At 37.3% G+C, this 17716-nt stretch overlaps 1 protein-coding gene across 6 annotated transcripts in view; it reads right to left on the bottom strand.

Moving 5' to 3' along the window:
• LOC133607332 (protein turtle homolog B-like) overlaps window positions 1–17716 on the bottom strand; it is a 250778-nt gene that overhangs the window by 189302 nt on the left and 43760 nt on the right. For all 6 annotated transcript variants that reach the window (XM_061961847.2, XM_072913838.1, XM_072913840.1 and 3 more), the window contains exon 2: window positions 11954–12145. In XM_061961847.2, coding sequence (XP_061817831.2) covers window positions 11954–12145 — 192 coding nt within the window. The remainder of the gene's footprint in view (window positions 1–11953; window positions 12146–17716) is intronic.

Genomic DNA, 17716 nt, shown 5'->3' with positions numbered 1-17716 from the left:
CACATGGCAGTCTGCCTGGAGTTTGCCAAAAGGCATTTGAAGAAACAATATTCTCTGGACTGATGAGGCAAAGATTTAGATTATTTGGCTTGAAAGGTGTTATGTTTGGAAGGGGTTTAAAGGGGTAAATGAATAAAGCAAGTACTGAGACATTCTGGATCCAAATGTGCTCTAGAGCGCTGTCCTGAAGCACACTGTGAATATCCCAATATCCCACCAACAATGCTTCATTTATAAGCCGTGACCTGCATATTAACCAAGCTATAGTGACATTGTTATTGTAACAGCACCAACAAACTATTTTTCTGGCAAAGTGACACATCACCCTGCTCACACTGCTCCTTCAAACACGCTACTAGCTAGCTTGACTTGCTCATAACGCTGGTTGAGACCTGTCATAAAATAAAGAAGAATGAGCTTGAGCCGCTTCTGCTGTATTACCTTTAGGTGAAGAAAAGTTAATGCTAAATCATAAATCATACATTCACCTGTATAGTAGAAGGTTGCGGCACCAACCTTGCTCAACCTAAAAAACACACACGCTACCAACTTGATACTATATGGCTCTTAACAAATAGAACGCAGCACAAAACCCAACAACATCGCTAGAAAGCATGTTTTATCGGAGGAATGAGGATTATTCTTAATTTACCAGCTCAAGGTTAGGGATGGGTAGCAAATCTGGTACCTTTTTGGCAGCGACTGAATGCTGCCGGTCCAATTCACGTAAAATCCACTGGTTCTATGTTATCGGACCTGGGTTGCCCGTGACGTCACGTCCGGTTGCCAACTCTTCACATTTTGGAATTTGCGATCACTCTAATAGCACAGAGATTGGAATCCAGGTAGGGCTGGGCGATATGGCCTTTTTTTAATATCTCGATATTTTTAGGCCATATCGCGATACACGATATATATCTCTATATTTTGCCTTAGCCTTGAATGAACACTTGATGCATATAATCACAGCAGTATGATGATTCTATGTGTCTACATTAAAACATTCTTCTTCATACTGCATTAATATATGCTCATTTTAAACTTTCATGCAGAGAGGGAAATCACAACTAAGTGAATTGACCAAAAGTGTATTTATTAAACAGTTATTAAGTAGTGGCACAAACATTCATGTCATTTCCAAAACAGAAAGTGCAAGATTGTCAGAGACATTTTAAAACAAGCTATTAGTGCACTTTTGTGCGTGTTACTAAGATGACATATCAAAACAACACTAAATTAAAGTGCACTTTCTGTACAGAACGCCACTACAATAGTTTAAAACAAACATACGGTGTTGATCTGGAAATGTTTGCCTCGGCATTTTGATGGTGTGGGCGTGTGGCACCGAATGGAGATGTTGACATGCGGAGTAAGCACTCCTCATTCTCTAGCAGGTGACTTTTCAAATGATGCTACATATTAGCAGTAATGCTACTTTTTGTAGCAACACTTTTGCCCCACACTTGACAAATTACGGTTGTCTGTTCGACATATTCCCACTTGAAGCCAAACCACCGCCAGACGATGGACCCTGTGCTGTTTTTCTTGGGAATTAATTCTTCCTTCATTTGTTACCAGATTCGCACCTTCTTTCTCTCGTATTACCACTTGCATCACAGCTAACGTTACCCATGCTGCTACCTCTCTGCTGCACGAGGGCGTATACGTATGTGACGTATGACGTGACAGTATGTGACGTGTGTAGAAGGTGTGCTTGCTTCTCTGTGAGAAGGAGACACACGAAGGAGAGGGAAGAGCCTGTAGTGTAATGCCTGCAACTAAAAGCAACTGCGTGAGAACGTATACTCGAATATCACGATATAGTCATTTTCTATATCGCACAGAGACAAACCCGCGATATATCGAGTATATCGATATATCGCCCAGCCCTAACTCCAGGTAATGTTGCTATCTCCAGTGCCAACAAAGTAACTGACTCCAAAAATGCTCCATTGTAAGTTAGGTAAGCTTCACATAAAAAAATTAAAAATATCCCCAAATTTGTTAATGTAAACTACAACTAAGATGTACAATACAATACATACACACAATGCATAATAAGTACAATAATTACGGCAGTAACACTCTTTAGGGCGCATAAAAGATTAGATTTAGTAAAGACTGAACTGACCACACACACACACACACACACACACACACACACACACACACACACACACACACACACACACACACACACACACACACACACACACACACACACACACACACACACTCCTTGTCCAAATCTACCCAAACGTGTCTCAAACGTTTGCTTCAAAAATTTGCGTTTGTGCCGTTACGGTTTTTAAATTATTCTAAAATACATTTTATGACTAGTGATGTCATCTAATTTTTAGTCTAACTATGACAGTTACCTTCTCAAAATGTTCCCAAACCAGTCCCAATCCCGAAGTCGAAGTGCGTTGCTATGGAGACGGAATAAAAAATGCGTTGAGGAAATAAGTTCCGGGAATGCATAAAATGGTGTTGGAGGTTTTTGGACAGTTTTTAGATCATATCTCTGCTACCTGCATTATTAGCCGCCTCTCACGAACAGTTTTCAGTATTTAGAATTTACAGAAAATAGAAAGACGTTCTTGTCTCACATAAAGATTGTGGGTGATGGGCAAAATTCCCCAAAAAAGGGCAGTTTTCCTTTAAAATGTGTCTTTCGCAACCAAGCTAATTCTGCTCTTAGTTTCGATTGTATATACTTTCTGAGCCTGTCTGTCGTTTAAATTTCCTTGACTTAATTCTGATTCACAAGCAAACTCTGTGTGCTTACCTGTTGTACGTTTTTGCTCCATCATCAGCTGATCGTCCCTGGTGACTCTGAATAGTCTTTGAAAAGATTGCAGTACCTGCACGATGACTAGAAAGCCAGCACCGACCAACATTTGACCGGTATTAGCTGACTACTCACAGCTATCATACATACTAATAATAACCAAATCTTTTTCTATTTCAATACAAATTATGTGATGAGGTCACATTCACGTTCACATCATAATTCATTTATATGCAAAAATATGTGTAAGTGTAAAAGTTACACAAGCAGCAAACTGCATGCCAGTCTGCTTTTAGCCAAATTCATTGTTAGACAGAGCCAATAAAATAATTGTTATATTGTTATTATGTTATTATTATTATGTTATGTTATAAATAATAGTCGTTTGAAACAGTCGACTATTCAGAAAAATGTCCAAAAATAATTGTTAGTGGAAGCTTAAGTCTAAATTTAGGGGAATATATAGTTCCTTTTTTCAAATCATATAGTCAATAAAACTGACCATAAATAAATAAGTTAAAGTTAAAGTACCAATGATTGTCACACACACACACTAGGTGTGGTGAAATTTGTCCTCTGCATTTGACTCATCCCCTTGTTCACCCCCTGGGAGGTGAGGGGAGCAGTGGGCAACAGCGGTGGCCACGCCCGGGAATAATGTTTGGTGATTTTACCCCCAATTCCAACCCTTGACGCTGAGTGCCAAGCAGGGAGGTAATGGGTCCTATTTTTATAGTCTTTGGTATGACTCGGCCGGGGTTTGAACTCACAACTAGGGCTGCAACTAACAACTAATTTGATAATCGATTAGTCTGTCGATTATTACTTTGATTAATCGGTTAATAATCGGATAAAAGAGACAAACATGTCTATCCTTTCCAGTATTTTATTGAAAAAAACAGCATACTGGCACCATACTTATTTTGATTATTGTTTCTCAGCTGTTTGTAAATGTTGCAGTTTATAAAAAGAATAAATTAAAAAAAAGTAGCCTTTGCGCATGCGCATAGCATAGATCCAACGAATCGATGACTAAATTAATCGCCAACTATTTTTATAATAGATTTTAATCGATTTAATCGATTAGTTGTTGCAGCCCTACTCACAACCTACCGATCTCAGGGTGGACACTCTAACCACTAGGCCACTGAGTAGGCCTAGTGGTTAGAATACATGTGATCGGTATCAGTATCAGCCGAGCTCCCATGTGGATGATCGTACTGTATATGAATCGGCAGCATAGAGTGTCCGCCCTGAGATCGGTAGGTCGTGAGTTCAAACCCCGGCCGAGTCATACCAAAGACTATAAAAATGGGACCCATTACCTCCCTGCTTGGCACTCAGCATCAAGGGTTGGAATTGGGAGTTAAATCACCAAATGATTCCCGGGCGCGGCCACCGCTGCTGCTCACTACTCCCCTCACCTTCCAGGGGTTGGAACATGGGGATGGGTCAAATGCAGAGGATAATTTCAACTTTTTTTATTTAAAACCTTGATCGGAACACCCCAGCTATAACACAACAAAATGTGAGCGTGAAACACTGATACCAGATGCACTGTAGGTGTACAAATAATTTTCTGTGCAACTTTATTCGGCGCAGTATTAGATAAACTACTGCTAGGTGCGATATCTAAAAACTTAACAAAAAATTTTAATATACAGTGAAACCTGTCAGCCTCAGTGTGGCTGAGAGGTTCATCTCTCCATAAGTGTATCACTCCATTTTTGTAACACACTGAGAGGCAATGACAGTTCATTACTTCCCGTGAGAAGTAGGAAGGGGCCAATGTGTGACAACTGACAGCCCGTGGTGATTCAACACAGATATTAACTTTTGACTGGATGAGTGCTGGGGTCGATGGAACATGCTTTTTGCTCCGGGCAAGCTGGCAACTGGATCATAGCAGATGGTGTTTGGCAATAAGGGTTAAACAAAGGATTTCAGGGAGTGTATGGCATCTCCAAACCTCAGCATTATCAAATACAAGCTGGGCCCTATTAATCCCCTTACTCCCCTCAATCCGCTTGTGACTGGTCCTGACTAAATTTGTATGACTTTCTATATCCGCTCCGAATGACAACAGAAGGAAAAATCCTCTGCAGTGCATGATACTATTATTAGAGCAATTTTGTATAAAGATAGAGAAGTACTTTGACCATGAAAGAATGATGGCTTTCAAATTTCACTATCAATTAGAGTAGAATTTAAAGGTGCCATATGTAGAAATGTCATGTCATGTCAAGTCATCATTAAATGGCCCTGATATGTCAAAAGGCATTAATAAATCATGGTCTTTTCGAATACCTCTATAACTGATAACAGTATTTCAGCCGGGATATGCTACTTCGAAAATTAGATTTACAGCCCCGAAATCTTTTTATTGTTTTCATTTCAATGCCTCGCCCTCCCCCGTTTGACCAATTAGAAAGTCTGTGAGTGTGTCACATCCAGGTTGCCAGTTACGCACCGTCATCTTCGTCTAGCTATTGCCACTGGTAAAGTTACTAAACATGTCAGGCCTTAGTAAATCTAAAAGGCCTCGTTACGATTCTCAACTTATTCATGACAAAGCCAGGAACAAAACTAGGATTTGTATCGGGGATGCCTTTGAAAGATGGAGACGATTGAAGGCGGAGAAGACGCCGAACTTGCTAATTTCCTCCTTGATAGGTAAGTAACAACAGTGTCAGTGCCTATTTCGTTCTCAATATGCAGATACGCTGAGGAAATGGGTTCCAACATTAGCACGGCTAATTGCGGTTTCTGCTACTGTATGTGCATCAAACACATACGGGGTGGTATTTGCTTGGCACATTATAATACATTACACGTAATGATTTTCTACTTTTTGTATTGACATACATGGTAGTAGGCTATATGATTTATACATAACATGTTTTTTGCGTAACGTGGGTTGGCTCATAGAATTGCACTCTGCACTGAAAGATGGTGATGTGCGTACATGGAAGAGAATGCAGTGTGTCAGGTTGGATGCATCATGGAGTTATGCTGAACGAAATGTGGCAGTAATTTTACTGTTGGCATTGGCTTGCCATCAAAGTAGGTCTATGTTATATATATTATATTATATATTATTATACATAATATATTGCGATGGTGGTCCGTGCGGTCAAACTAGACATTTTAGCAGGGTAATGCCAACAATCTGTCCCGACTCCCAACTAAAATATTGCTGCGTATAACTTTACAAATACATTTGGCTAATCGACATCAGTAAAATGTGGCATATTTATTTACTAAACCATCTTGCAAGAAGCATAAACAAGAGAAACATACAGCGTAGGACTCGTCGATTGCCGTTTGAAGGTCCTTGGAGTAGGAATCGGATTCGGCTACGATTCTGGCAACCTCAGTCATGGAGAGTGGGAGAGGACTACAGAATTGTGACTGTGGTTGCAGTACCATTTCTGGCCAGATTACTACATAATAATTTTCATATTTAATTGATATTGTTATAGCATATACTTTGTTTTACTCCCACAATGAGATGTTTCGTTTTTGTCTGATTATAATTGTGGTCAAAAATGTAATCACTCATTGATCTATTGATATTCATTTCAATTATCAGAATCAACATTGGTATGACCAATACTGACCCTTTACCTACTTGGTATTGGATCGATACCCACGATACCCACATGTGTAGTATCGCTCAAAACTAATGTAAAGTATCCAAACAGAAGAATATGACTGCTTATTACATTTTGCCACACATGTAGATTAAAACATGTTCCAACAGAAAATAACTATCAACAGTCTTTAATTAGTAGAATAACAATAGTTCCGATTAAAAAAAAAAAAACGAAAATGACGCCATATGTTACCACATACATCAGCAGTAGCAAAATTAGAAGCCTTTGTTAGTAATGTGCGGATCAATACTGAAATATTGATACCACCGATACCAGATCTTTATGCTCCAATGTCAATTCTCAAATAAAAATATCAATACTTCGGATCCTTCATAGTTATTTGAGATAATGTAAATCATTATCAGAAACACAGTGCAAAGTAACACAATCATTAAGCTCTTGTCTAAATGAAACACGATTGGTGGGAACAACCTTGTCTTCCGCCCAGGTAAGTAAATAATGCGCAAGCAAGAAAATGACAGGCAATTACAATCAGTCACTTAATATTATAAAACAGCAAGGGCCTGATTTATTAAAGGTTTGCGTGTACTAAAACATGTGCAAACCTGATAGCACACGCAAAGCTGATCTACTAAACGTCTGTTAAGTGAGCAGAAAAAGCAATCCACTTTGTCCACATTAATATGCACAATATATGCTGATCATCAAAACGGCCACAATACTGGGAGGAGAAAATGCAAATATGACTTTTAAGCATGCGCAATGTGATTAATCACCGTTTTGCGAGCACTATTTAGCGTTTTATTTAGCACCTGTCGGAAGGACATGCAAACTGACAGTTCCGCACTTGGCTGTAGGATCAGTGCTCGCGCTGCACACGATAGACAAGAATCCTCCGTACTACGTGAGTGTCTCAACATTTTGGACGTTCAGAAATAAGACATATTAGACATATCATCTATTCAGCCACATCATTTTATAATTGTGTAGCTGCTAGAAGACTTGAAGTACTGATTAAAACGAATTCAACAGATGTGTTTTTGTGTCCTTTAGTATTTTTTTAATGACGGTCGTTTTTTTACACAGAGAATATATATTATCAAAATATTTCTTACATGAAAGAAAATTTTACTGTATGTATTTTTTTTGCGTCTTGAGCACTTTCTTCAATGAGCGCACATTGTGCACTGAAAACACGGGGAAAAAAGTAGGTTCTGTTGTATATGCACTTAGGACTACCCATAAAAAGTGAGGATGTCTCCTGCATGTTTAAAAACAAAACAAAACGCCACAGGTAGGAGCAGGATAACATGAATGTGCAATACATGAGAGTGTCTCTGTGGTGATGCCCTGTATAGTACACGCAAAATCTACATTTAAATAAGGTGGCCTGCACCACTTTTCAATTGCAGACGCAGTCTTAGTAAACTGCACGCAACCCGCCCATTGATAGCAGATGCTATTTTAGAGATTGCACACGCTGTTTAGCGCCAAGTATTTTGATGTTAGTAATTCAGGCATTAGGTGTATATATCCTTTTATTGTAGACTATTTGGAGACACTACATTCCGAGTTGAGTATAAATAAGATAAATCATTTAGTGCAGAATAGTACATCATTTGTTTCAACCTGTGATTTTATAGTGTTTGAAGATGATTCCCCAAGAGCAGCAACACTTGAAATACACTACTTTTTAAATTTCAGGCACATTAGGTACCGTATTTTTCGGACTATAAGTCGCAGTTTTTTTCATAGTTTGGCCGGGGGTGTGACTTATACTCAGGAGCGACTTATGTGTGAAATTATTAACACATCACCGTAAAATATCAAATAATATTATTTAGCTCATTCACATAAGAGACTAGACGTATAAGATTTCATGGGATTTAGCGATTAGGAGTGACAGATTGTTTGGTAAACGTATAGAATGTTCTATATGTCAGTGGTTCTCAAATGAGGGTACGCGTACCCCCGGGGGTACTTGAAGGTATGCCAAGGGGTACGTGAGATTTTTTTTAAATGTCTGTCAAAAAGAACTGTGAAAAGAAATGCAACAATGCAATATTCAGTGTTGACAGCTAGATTTTTTGAGGACATGTTCCATAAATATTGATGTTAAAGATTTCTTTTTTTGTGAAGAAATGTTTAGAATTAAGTTCATGAATACAGATGGATCTCTATTACAATCCCCAAAGAGGGCACTTTAAGTTGATGATTACTTATATGTGTAGAAATCTTTATTTATAATTGAATCACTTGTTTATTTTTCAACAAGTTTTTAGTTTTTTTTTTTTCTTTTTTTCCAAATAGTTCAAGAAAGACCACAACAAATTAGCAATATTTTATACAATTTAATAAATCAGAAACTGATGACATAGTGCTGTATTTAACTTCTTTATCTCTTTTTTTTCAACCAAAAATGCTTTGCTCTGATTAGGGGGTACTTGAATTAAAAAAATGTTCACAGGGGGTACATCACTGAAAAAAGGTTGAGAACCACTGCTATATGTTATAGTTATTTGAATGACTCTTACCATAATATGTTACGTTAAAGTACCAGGCATGTTCTCAGTTAGTTATTTATGCCTCATATAATGTATACTTATTCAGCCTGTTGTTAACCATTCTTTATTTATTTTAAATTGCCCTTCAAATGTCTATTCTTGGTGTTGGGTTTTATCAAATACATTTCCCCAAAAAATGCGACTTATACTCCAATGCGACTTATATATGTTTTTTTCCTTCTTTATTATGCATTTTCGGCCAGTGCGACTTATACTCCGGAGCGACTTATACTCCGAAAAATACGGTATACAGTATTTTCATAAAGTATCTGTATCGGATTGGTATCGCTGATAATAGCCTGAATTTTACTCGGTATCGGATCAGAAAGAATAATATTGATCATTACTAGCCTTTGTAACCTGTTTTGAAATGGTTCTATTATCCTTTATATAACATAAAATGTATCGTGATATATATCTTAATCCAAGAAGGCTGCAATATATATCGCAATATAGATTTTAGGCCATATCGCCCATCCTTAAAATCAACCAGTCATATTTTATACAGGCTAGCACTGTTTCCAGTAGTGAGCATGTGACTGTCAAAAAGCATTACTCCTCATGATTGACGCTAACTGCAATCTCACAAAAGGAGTCACCTGGGTCCATTTGTCAACTTGGCCTGGAGGTTTCTTGTGCTATAATGGTTTGACAAGTTACAACTGCAGTATAGCTTATGAAATACAATTTTTGCGACAAAGGCTACACAGTGATAGTGTGCATGTATTACATGTTGTACAGTAATTGGGCAGTAACATAACAAAATGCAACACAATGAAGATTAAGTAAAAGGAATGCTGGCTCAGTATAGACAGGAGTCTCCAACCACTGGGTCACAGCATTGAATTTGAACTGCCTTTAATTTAATGTACGGTATATTTGTTTTAGAAAAATTTGCTTTTTTTTTTTTGCTTTTTTTTTTAATTTAAAATATATTATACACATACAAAATGTACCTTACTTTCCCGACCATAGGGCTCACCGGAATATAAGGCGCACTGCCGAAGAATGGTCTATGCTCGATCTTGTTTCATATATAAGGCGCACCGGATTATAGGGCGCATTAAAGGAGTCATATTTTAATAATTTTTTTTCTAAATTGAAAACACTTCCTTGTGGTCTACATAACATTTAATGGTGGTTGTTTGGTCAAAATGTTGCATAGATTACGTTTTACGATCATCTTCAAGCCGCTTTCTGACAGTCGCTTCCGGATGCGCCATTTTGTGGGCGGTCTTATTTACATGGCTCACCTTCGGCAGCGTCTTTTCTCCGTCATCTTTGTTGTAGCAGTGTAGCGTGCAAGGACGGGGGTGGAAGAAGTGTCAAAAGATGAAGCTCACCGTTTTAATGACAATCAGACTATACTTAAATCAATAACGTAGCAGCATCTCCTCATCCGGAAACAACAACAAGGCCGGAAATGTGTCCCGTGAAACTCTCTAATAACTTAAGTTCCTTGGGTGAATAATGTAAACTCACTACACAAGTATGTTTTAGCGCTTTCATGGCGGGTTTACTGACAGATATAAGTAAGAACTTTACATTAATTTATATTAGAAATGGCAACAGCGAAGGATGAATGTCTCATGACAAAAAGATAGAAAGAAAGAAGAAGCTTATCGACTACAAAGGCGGACGCGCACAATTTTTCAGGATTTATGCCGATCCCAAATACAGATCTGCAGGTACCAGAAGGTAAGAAAAGTTGCTTTTGCATAATATTGCAAAACAAAACGCCAAATATGCCTTTCCTTATACACACACCATTATAATACTCCTATGTTTAATGCGCTGACAATCCATCAAGCGGTGCGGCTTCATAGCTTACCAAAGTCGTACTACAACATTTTGATAGATTTTTGAGCGCCGTGGTTGGTTGTTGGTGTGTTTACTTAAGTCTTATTGCCATTATAGTGCAGTCTCCACGTATCTCTTATGTTTGACTACCATCTACTGGTCACACTTATCATGTACACCATGTAAAATTGCTTCGAGGTTGGTAAGCAAAAACAGAAATATTCCGTACATTAGGTGCACTGTTGAGTTTTGAGAAAAAATCATTTTAAGTGCCCCATATAGTCCGGAAAATACGGTACTTTGCTCTGGTCAAAGTTGGAATCATTACTGACAGTTGCAACTACTGAGAAAAACTACTCAATATAGTGAGGACAGTGCCAACCATTTGTGTTTGTTGTGTTTTATCATGTCTGATTAACTGTTAAAAAGAACTACATGTATTTTGAACTTTCCACAATGGCACTGTAGACTTGACTTTCGATCATTTTCAGTGCTTACCAAAAAATGTATTGTAAAAACTCGAGGTGTAACAATAATTTGACATCAACAAAAATGGATAATAAAATGAATCCTTGACGATCTAATTATTGTATCGATAATAAACGGTGACGTCATTGCTCTGGTTTTTCTGGACGAAAACGAACACGCACGAGTCAGCATGACTGGTGACTGGCAAGCAACAGAAGGAACAAAATAGCAGCGGCCAACAACACAACAAGCGATTCCCTTTTAAAATGATCTTGGATCGATACCTATCTTCCAGAGGGCAAAATTGCAGAGAACAGATCAATATACTTGAAATGTAGGAATATAAATCGATCTATCGATATATCGATCAATCGTTATACCCCATTTTATTTAAATTCAAATTGAAACTCCAATTCTACTGTCTGTCTATTAATTCCAATTCATGGAATAAATTGGAATTTGAAAAACATTCTCATTTCAATTCAGAATTTTACAAAAGTCTGTTATTTTGCTTGATATTTTTATTTATTGGAAAATAAACATTAAAGCTGTTTACACAATAAGCAGTTCAATGTTTCTCATATTGTCTCTTTGCTGTACCCAAAATTAACCGCACCGTCACAATGACCCAATGTTACACCCCTAGTATCAGGGATAATAGGTTTAAATGAAAAAGGACTAAATTAGATTATACATTAAAACAAATATCTTACCAGCATACTCCGGATCCACATGAGGAGGGTAAAACCGAAAGTTGATGAAGAAGGGGATTGGCATTCCATACTTGAACCACTCCACCACGTAGGGCTGGCCGTTCAAGGGATGGGACACATCGCATCCCAGGATGACGTTCTCTCCAGCACGCGCCGTCACAAACTTGGGTTCCTCTCGCACTCCGTGGGCACCTGGAGAAACAGCAAGGATAACAATTGTTCTACTTGCATACAAAAAAGAATCAGACGCAGCTTGGTCGCTCCACTACAGCTACATTTGCAAATGGACCGATAATCGATACACCGATACGAACACAGCCATGCAGAGCGCAGCAGGCTGCATTGCAATCGCTTCTTCACAATTACATTTAAGCCTAATAGAAAGCAATAGAACGACTTTAAATGAATCCACTAAGTCAAAGTGAAGACTTATTAATGAACGCAATCCCTCCTCCGCATGCAGATGATGAATTGCAAACGTGACACTGTGGAGGCCGAAATGACTTGCTATCATGTAAATAAAATAAGAATATTTAGTAAAGGTGGGAAATATATTGATACAGGAATATACAACTATAATTTTTTTAATTATATAATATCGATTTTTAATGTCTTAATTTAAAAAAAAAAATGTTTTAAATGTCAAGAAATCTGATCCCTTTTTCCTGTACAACTGCAATAGATGGAAATGGATAGCTTGAATTATATTGTTTATATATATATATATATATATATATATATATATATATATATATATATATATTACTGTCACTGAAAAAAAGAGCTAAGATAAAAATACTAGATTTTAGGAAAAATGTACTCAAACCTGGTGAAATTAACTAACTGCATGTGCAAATAATTTTACTTGATAAAACTTCCTAAATTAAAATATATATATATCTCGAAATTAGCAAGACTTTTAAGATTGAAATAAGGGAAAAAACTAAATATCTTATTTGAATACTTATTTTCTCAATGTTGAATTTTTTTTAACTAAAATACAAAAAAAAATTTATCCATGCTAAAATTAAGATTAGTGAATTACTAAAAATATGTACCGTATTTTTCGGACTATAAGTCGCAGTTTTTTTCTTAGTTTGGCCGGGGGTGCGACTTAAACTCAGGAGCGACTTATGTGTGAAATTATTAACACATTACCGTAAAATATCAAATAATATTATCTTGCTCATTCACGTAAGAGACTAGACATATAAGATTTCATGGGATTTAGCGATTAGGAGTGACAGATTGTTTGGTAAACGTATAGCATGTTCTATATGTTATAGTTATTTGAATGACTCTTACCATAATATGTTACGTTAACATACCAGGCACGTTCTCAGTCGGTTATTTATGCGTCATATAACATACACTTATTCAGCCTGTTGTTCACTATTCTTTATTTATTTTAAATTGCCTTTCAAATGTCTATTCTTGGTGTTGGGTTTTATCAAATACATTTACCCAAGAAATGCGACTTTTACTCCAGTGCCACTTATATATGTTTTTTTCCTTCTTTATTATGCATTTTCGGCCGGTGCGACTTATACTCCGGAGCGCCTTATACTCCGAAAAATACGGTACCCAAGCTTTAAATTACCTCTGTTGTGATCTGGAGTTGTATAAAAAAATACAATTAAAGTGTAATCAATTTGGGGGCAGGTGGGGTGCCGTTAGTGGCGTGAAGCAGCCCCCCAAATATAATTGTCAGAAAAAATATATATATTAAAAGTCAATGATTGCGGTCGATGATTTGTCCCCATTTTGACAAGGCAGGTGTTGACTTAAATAAAAAAAATACAAATATCCTCATTTGTTTTGTCAAAGAAGTCAGCGTCCACAAAAGAGATCAGAATATAGTCCGAAATTTAGGAAAAGTGTCTATGGGGAGTTGTACTGTGTGTGAGGGAATGTTTTGGCCTGATAGCAAAAACGTATGCAAAGCGTTGAGTTAAGCCAGGGTGGCAAAGAAAAGAGCAGTGCGATAAATCCAGCTAGAAGGCAGGCTGAAGACAAGGGGTGAAAAGGATTAGCAGCACTTGAATGCCATTTATCAAGATGGAATCTTGTCATCTTTATCATTCTTTCATCTTGCTGGCAGAATGTAGACGGGAGTCAAGCATGGAATATAAAGAGACCCTCCATGATGCTGTATGTTACAATCCCGTACCGGTAGTCCAATCCCCACAAATTCTTTGCACATTCTGACATTCAATTCATCCCTGAGTAGTGCTCAAACGGAAGCGTCAACTATCTAACCTAGGGGTCGTAATGGTTGCGCGATATAGACGATACACGATATAAATTATATAAATATTGCAGACAATAACGCTTTTAATACTATCGTTATATCGTGATAATTAGATATGGGTACTTTTTTGGCACCGACCAAATCCTGCTGGTCCTATCGTGCACAGATTCATGTAAAATCCAACATTGCCATGTTTCGATACCTGGGTTGCGCGTGACGTCAGGCTGCTGGCTCTGCACTTCGGCACTTGGTGATCAGTCCAGCAGCACTGAGAGCCAAACTACCTCTGGGTAATGTTGCAATTTCAAATGCGACCAAAGAAATGGACTCAAAAAAACTCTCCAACGTAATTTAAGTAAGGTTCCACTTTTCCAAAAATGTGCTAGCATTGCTTTTGACATGCTACGGGTTAGCAATATCGATTTTACATGGCGATTTCAACACCTCCTAATTTGTTAATGTAAAACCACAACTAAGATGCACGTTACAGTCAAACAGCTGGTGACTCTCAAACTGTGGTATACGTACCACTAGTGGTACGCCAAAGAATCACTTAATTATGTCAGGCTTGTCACTGACAATTTAGTTGTGTTTGGCTTTTCATCTGTCTTTCTGTTTATTTCCTGTCAGCGCTCTTATTTTGGTTCCTTTTCCTGCACATCTCCCTGAGTGCTCGTTTCCTTCACCTGTCCTTGATTGGCAGCCTGGCACACCTGGTGGCAATTGCCAATCAGGCTACTATTTATACCTGCCTCGCGCTCCAGTCAGTGTTTGAGGGTTGTTTGCTGTCTCCAGTTCTCCTTGTATTCTGTTGCCTGTTGCCTGGTTCCTGATTCCTGTTTTCCTGCATTTCCTTTGGACATTAAAGTCATGTTTTCCTGCATCACGCCTGCCATCTCTGCATCTTGGGGTTCGTCACCAACAAATCGCGACAAATTAAACATTGTACTGATGTGACTCGAGCCATTATCGAAGGTTTATCAACGTTCAATGGAAGTCCTTACAATCCGACTACTGTAGGCCGTAGTAAACGGCAAAATAAGCAGAACCGTCTTAATCGGTCATTTCTATCACTCAACATGCATTGGAACTGAATATTCTCGAATATACGTTCGTCCTTTCCGAGCCACCCAACAATCAAAACGAAGAACACATGTAAACAAAGACGAACATTAGGAGGGAAATCTGCACGTTACAATGATGCCTTCAAGGCCACGGGAAACCAAACATCTGTTAAACATTGAACAAACTACATGTGGAAAATAACATAACATAGGACCCAGTGCGTTACAATAAAATTTCAATGAAAAAATATTAGAAACATGAAATACTATCCAAAATATCTTATCGACCTAAGACATGAAAGTGAAAGGAGATACAAATTAAGTTCAGAATTTAAAAAACTTTCCAAGTGCTTTTGAGTAGCCATAAGTGGCATATGAACACATTCCTTTTGGTTCTCACTAACAGACGGTTGATTATCCACCGCTTGTAGATACAGGCTGGGACAGGAAAAGGTGGAGGTTGTTTGCTCAATAATTAATGACGAGTATGACAAAACTACTGTCGTGGCTTATATCCCCGATTGGAAGTGTGGATCAAAAGGGAGTGAGTACTGAGGAGGACATGTGTGAGTCGAGGTGCTAACAATGTCAAAACAAGCCGCAGAACATCTGCTAGCAACAGCAAATGGCAGAAAACTCAGGAAATATGACAAAAACTACATTAAACCAGGATTTATTTGGAGCGGGACAGAGGCAGAGGCTGCGGTTTGTTGTACTGTATATGGCGGCATTTTGAGCAGTGAATTCATGAAACCATCCCATCTCAAACGGCATCCTACAAATAAACACACGACACTTTAGAACAAAACAGTGGATTTTTTTTTTTTTTTTTACAAAAACGTAATGGACTGAAGCAGTCCAAGTCCACATTCAGTCCTAGGGTATTGTGCCAGCCTCCAGAGCCGGTAAGCTGTGTTTACCTTGAGCCAAAGAAATGATTTAATGTATTAAGTGTAGGGCTGCAACTAACGATTAATTTGATAATCGATTAATCTGTCGATTATTACTTCGATTAATCGATTAATAATCGGATAAAAGAGACAAACTACATGTCTATCCTTTCCAGTATTTTATTGGGGAAAGAAACAGCATACTGGCACCATTCTTATTTTAATTATTGTTTCTCAGCTGTTTGTACATGTTGCAGTTTATAAATAAAGGTTTATTAAAAATAAAAAATACAAAATAAAAAAATAAAAAATAAATGCCGCTTTCAAATGACACTACGACATTGCTGACGATGATAAAAAGACACTGATTGAGAGCATTAAGAACAGTCAATATTTTGCTAAACGGCTTGACGAGACTTCAGATGTTGCAGATTCATTCAGCAATGTTTATTTAACTTTGATGTGCAATTCATTTTATATGATGTGTTATGTATGTACTGTGTTTTATTTTTCTATATTCAGACAAAGTATTACTGTTCAAACTGAATGCAAAATTACAGTGGCCAAAAAAATTTAATATACTTGTTAATTAAAACCTCTGCCTTGTTGTTAATGAATATTTATGCCTACTACGCTACTGTAATTTAGACTAGACTTAGACTTAGACTTCCTTTTTATTGTCATTCAAATTTGAACTTTACAGTACAGATAAAAACGAAATTTCGTTACATAAACTCATGGTAGTGCAGGATAAAAAAGCAATAAGGTGCATATATAAAAAAATAAATATATATAAATAATATATAAATATATATATAAAATAAATAAATATATATAAATATATATAAATAAATAAATAGATTACTGTACAGATAAATATATTGCACTTTTTCACATTCGTCCACGTTTATGGATGTATGTTATATTGTCTTTTTTATTCAAGCGAGTTAATCCATTTTGGAGGGAGTTGAGGGGATAATTTAATTATGATGCGTTCAAGAGTCTTACGGCCTGAGGGAAGAAGCTGTTACAGAACCTGGAGGTTCTGCTTCGGAGGCTGCGGAACCTCTTTCTAGAGTCCAGCAGTGAAAACAGTCCTTGGTGGGGGTGGGAGGAGTCTTTGCAGATTTTCTGAGCCCTGGTCAGGCAGCGGCTTTTTGCGATTTCCTGGATAGGAGGAAGAGGAGTCCTGATGATCTTTAATTTAATGTTGTTCTTTATAGTGGTACTTGGAGAGGCAAGTGTTTTCTGAGGTGGTACTGTTTCTTGTTTCTAGAATTATATTTGTATATAATTCTAATTGTTCTAAAAAAGTCAAAACTGGATGACACTTTTCAAAATGTATTTTTATTTTTATTTTTGAATCTGCCGTGTCCAGTCACTCAAGCAAATCATATTGTTGATGTAGATGCCCATTACTGCTCTACAGATTTACTTTAGAAAAGAGAAATGTTGGTTACCTCTCTTGTTGCCTTATTTGTATTTAACTATAATAAATGTTTGGGAAGCATTTTAATTTGACAAAACCCTTTTTCTTTTGAGTACCATAGAAATTTAC

This window comes from Nerophis lumbriciformis, linkage group LG09 (genome assembly GCF_033978685.3).
Source record: "Nerophis lumbriciformis linkage group LG09, RoL_Nlum_v2.1, whole genome shotgun sequence".
NCBI lineage: Eukaryota > Metazoa > Chordata > Actinopteri > Syngnathiformes > Syngnathidae > Nerophis > Nerophis lumbriciformis.
This window is presented reverse-complemented; position numbering and strand designations above follow the sequence as displayed.